The following is a 4,113-nucleotide window of genomic DNA, read 5'->3' on the forward strand; positions in this document are numbered from 1 at the left end:
AATGTTATTTAGTTATTAAAAACATAAGTCTTAGTTTTAAGTATCATGAAAAGCTTAAAAATCCGTATATGGAGTCATTAAAATTCTTATTTTACAAAAAATAAATAACAAAAAGAATCCGAAATTAAGCGTAAACTGCAATCTTAAAGTATTGTGAGTATTACTCGCGCATACGGTCAATCGAAAATTTATTAACATACACTGAAAAAAAACATTAAACTTAAAATATAAATATTAAAAATTATAAAAAAAAATCATCATGAACCATATTAAAAAATAAAATCGTGTATTAAGCATCAAGCGAAGCGTTTGTAAATCACAGCATACACAGACACTAGTAGAGAACAAAACTACGATTACGGACATACATACAAACATACACACAAGCACCGTTACATATTTATATACTTAAACTTATAACTCAACTTGTAACTTGTAGTTCTAACGAAAAACAAAAAACAAAGTATATTTACTACCAATTTGTAATAATAGAAACACTCACACTTTATTATATGCATAAATATACATACAACTTACGCTAACAGTAAAAGCAACTCGCATTCATACATATATACAAACAGCATAATATTGCGAAAAAATACGAATAAATATGAGAAGAAAAATTGTGTGACTTTCATTTATTTAACCTTAAAAATTATATTTTTCTGTTCCAAATATTTTTTAAAGTGCAATATTTTGTGTGAAAAATATTTTGTTTTTTATTTTGAATAGTCTTAAGAGGAAAAATCTTCCAGTCACCTTCTTTCGAAGGTCTTCCTAAAAATTGACCACGGAATCTAGCGAATCCAAAATTTTTCAAAATTACTCGCCGATTATTAACATACCTGTAGTAATGTCACTTTAAAAAAAATAAATATCATTTTTTGTCCTTTAAAGCAAAAGTAATGGGTAATAGACCTAACCTGACTTTAAAGGAGTAAGCGAAATAGCAGTTAAATTCCAGTTGGAGTGATACTGTAACACCAATAAGGAAGCGTCAGGATTCCTATAAAATATATTCATATGTATGTATATAGAAAAATGCTCATTTGTCGGAACCGCCGATATCGGATCACTTTAGCATAGAGCTGTCATACGAACTGAACGATCAAAATTAAGTTCTTATACGCAATGTATACACATATATNAACTTTAAACAATTAGTAAATTGCTAATTTTGCTTTTACAAACAAAAAACAAAACGTTTTTGAACTAATTTCGTTGCTTTGAAACCACTCACTAATCCACCACATCTCAACTCTTCCAATTCTCTTTACAGAATATCAATGGAAACAGCTGGCCTACCCATACCGGGTTATCACTACATTGCACCGAATGCAATTGTTAAAACGCCAATACATTAAATCGCCAAATAATGCAAAAACAATAACAAATAAACACAACAACAACGTGCGAAGAACGTAAAAATACATTTGTGCGCTCCAACAACTCCAACAAAGCAAAGCAAAACGCATGAAGAGACATAAAAATAATAATAATCGCAGTTGGAGTGCAAAGAGAGAGGGCATGAGAGTTGAAAAGTCATTGTCAACAAAGAGGAGCTGTGCAAAGAAATTAAATAAATAAATAAAAGAACAACAAAAAACACAGTAACAACAAAAAATGCAACCAATAAGCAATAAATAATAAGTATAAAAATAAAAATATTAAAAACAAGTTTAGTTGAAGGGAGATTGCAAGAAGAAACAAAAAGAAAACAAAAACATAAGAAGAAATTAAAATAAATATTTAATTCAAAATTTTGTATGTATTAAAGATGTCTGGTTTCACACACACACCTGCAGTACTTGCAATGAGCAATGTAAAGTTTTCAATGCAAATATGAGCTATACAAAAACATACACAATATTGATACATTTATTTTGTTGTACACAAATTCAATGTAATTTTGTGCTGTTTTTCATGTCAAGAAAAATAATGAAGTAGCAAAATAGACTTATGTACTACTTGAACACACACACACATGCATACACACATATACAAAGAAACAAACTTTAGCACTTTGTAGCTGTAGCGAACGCCAAAACACAGGAAAAAATAGAGGTTTTAAAATGCGCTTGGCGCAAAATCAATAATTACAAAAAAGTTAATGAAAAATCATTTGAGCATAATATGTATGTAATAATACAGCAAACCGTTAATAATATTTAAGAAAAAATCATTTTACATATACATATATTTTTTTCGTGAAGAACTACGATATTTACATTTCATGTAATTTATTGTTTCAGAAAACCATATTTTGTGTATGAAAAATCAACGTCTAAAAGCAGTGCAACAACACACCCACACACACAAGTGTTATTGAAAAACAAAAAAATATTATTTTTTTTTTTTTTGGAAACCGTGTAATATCACATTCATATCGTAAAAGAAATTGCTGCTGCAAAAATATTCATATCTTCATGGGACAAATCACTGCAAATTCTACAATAAATATTATACAAACAACAATAAAAACGATAATTGCAGGCAAATAATAAGCAAAATGTGCAACATATACACAAATACATACATATGAATGCAAAGCAAAGGCAATAACGGCAGAGAAAACGTGTCATAATTACTTAGACACACACGAGAACAAACAAATAAACAAACATATTTCTAATATTAAGCTATTTACTAATTTACCACACATTTTTCAAGCAAACTTGCATAGTACATACAAAAATAGAATGCAAATACAATAAAATAAATACAAAGAAGAAGCGGCAGAAGAATAGAAAAACCAACGCTGCAACGTTCGTTGCCACATCTATGAACTGTAAACATTTCATAACTAACATATCCGCTAAAATAAAAAAGCAAAAACAAAATGGATGCGTGGCAATAAATAAATAAATAAAAAAATGCAAGCAAAAAGCAAGAGGCGAAAAAAAGCAAATGAAGTTAATAACAAAAACAAAAAAAAAAATGAAAGTAAAAAATGTAGTTAAAGCATAGTAAACAATTTATGATAACTAAAGAAGTAAAGCAACATTAGCTGAAATTGCATACATACAATACATAAATAAATGTATAGTTATTACCCCAAACACTAATTATTTTGCTTTTGTTGTAGTTTTGTGTACTTTGCAGCCTGTTCACTAAATGTAACTATTTTCTAATTGTTGCTGCTGCATTACATAAATTTATTGTTTTCAAATTGTTAGTTATACTGTATACATATTTACACACACAACTTTTTGCTTCCTTAAGTTTTTGTTTAAAAAAATTTAAGTGCTTAATATTTCGTCACAAGTGGTTAGTTTTTGTAAAAATTGCGAAAGCTGCGCGAACGCTGTCGATTGATTAAGGCGCCAAAAAAAAGTCTAAACATTTTTTCGGCATATTTTTAATATGTAGCAACGCTACTGCGCAAAGGAAGCCATGCGTTTTTAAGAGCTTTCATATATGTACATATGTATCAGAAAATATTTTTTTCTTTTCCACAAATAAGCTTTTCTTATGAGATGACGTATCTTTCAATGTAAACTCAGAATAGTCCAATTTCATTGGATCACAAGTTTCGCAAACGTCTGAGCTTTCGCTTTTTGACAATTTCTTGCTGACAGAAATTTCGAAACAGTTAAAAGTAACATACAGCGGCAAACAGTTCAAAACTGGATTTGCGTAAAGCTTTGATTATTGAAACATATATGCTACATAGATAGCGAGAAACCGTTGAAATTGTACTTTTAACAATTAATGAAAGCTCCTTGGCAAAAAAAGTTGTTATATAACACCTGCATCATAACACTAAGGCAGTAGTATAAACAGGGATTATGAAAGCTCTTTTTACAAAAAAGTGATTTTTTATCTTAAATCTGTGTGAAAAGACTAGTGTACTGAAATTTCGGCAGTTGACCCAATATTTAGCACAACTTTTTGTTTAATCTTTTTTGTTCTTTTAACTCTACAATTTCATAATCTACATACTCGTTTAGCAAAGAAATCTCATTTGTCCAATAAGCAAATAGCAAAGCTATGCTTTTAAAATATTTTAACATACACAAACTCTAACTAATATTCACGGATAATTTTATTTTTCATTGTTTTAACTTTGCAATTTATTTTTACTGTTTTCTTTTTGCGTTTGACTTAGTTAAC

At 28.8% G+C, this 4,113-nt stretch overlaps 1 protein-coding gene across 3 annotated transcripts in view; it reads left to right on the forward strand.

The window, feature by feature from the left end:
- LOC108966534 (poly(rC)-binding protein 3) overlaps window positions 1-3,653 on the forward strand; it is a 134,831-nt gene extending 131,178 nt beyond the window's left edge. For all 3 annotated transcript variants that reach the window (XM_018929506.1, XM_018929507.1, XM_018929508.1), the window contains one exon: window positions 1,280-3,653. In XM_018929506.1, coding sequence (XP_018785051.1) covers window positions 1,280-1,364 — 85 coding nt within the window. In that variant the 3' untranslated portion in view covers window positions 1,365-3,653. The remainder of the gene's footprint in view (window positions 1-1,279) is intronic.
- Window positions 3,654-4,113: the final 460 nt, after the last annotated feature.

The sequence above is a fragment of the Bactrocera latifrons genome, unplaced genomic scaffold (assembly GCF_001853355.1).
Source record: "Bactrocera latifrons isolate USDA-ARS-PBARC rearing strain unplaced genomic scaffold, ASM185335v1 scaffold_163, whole genome shotgun sequence".
NCBI classification, from domain to species: Eukaryota; Metazoa; Arthropoda; class Insecta; order Diptera; family Tephritidae; genus Bactrocera; species Bactrocera latifrons.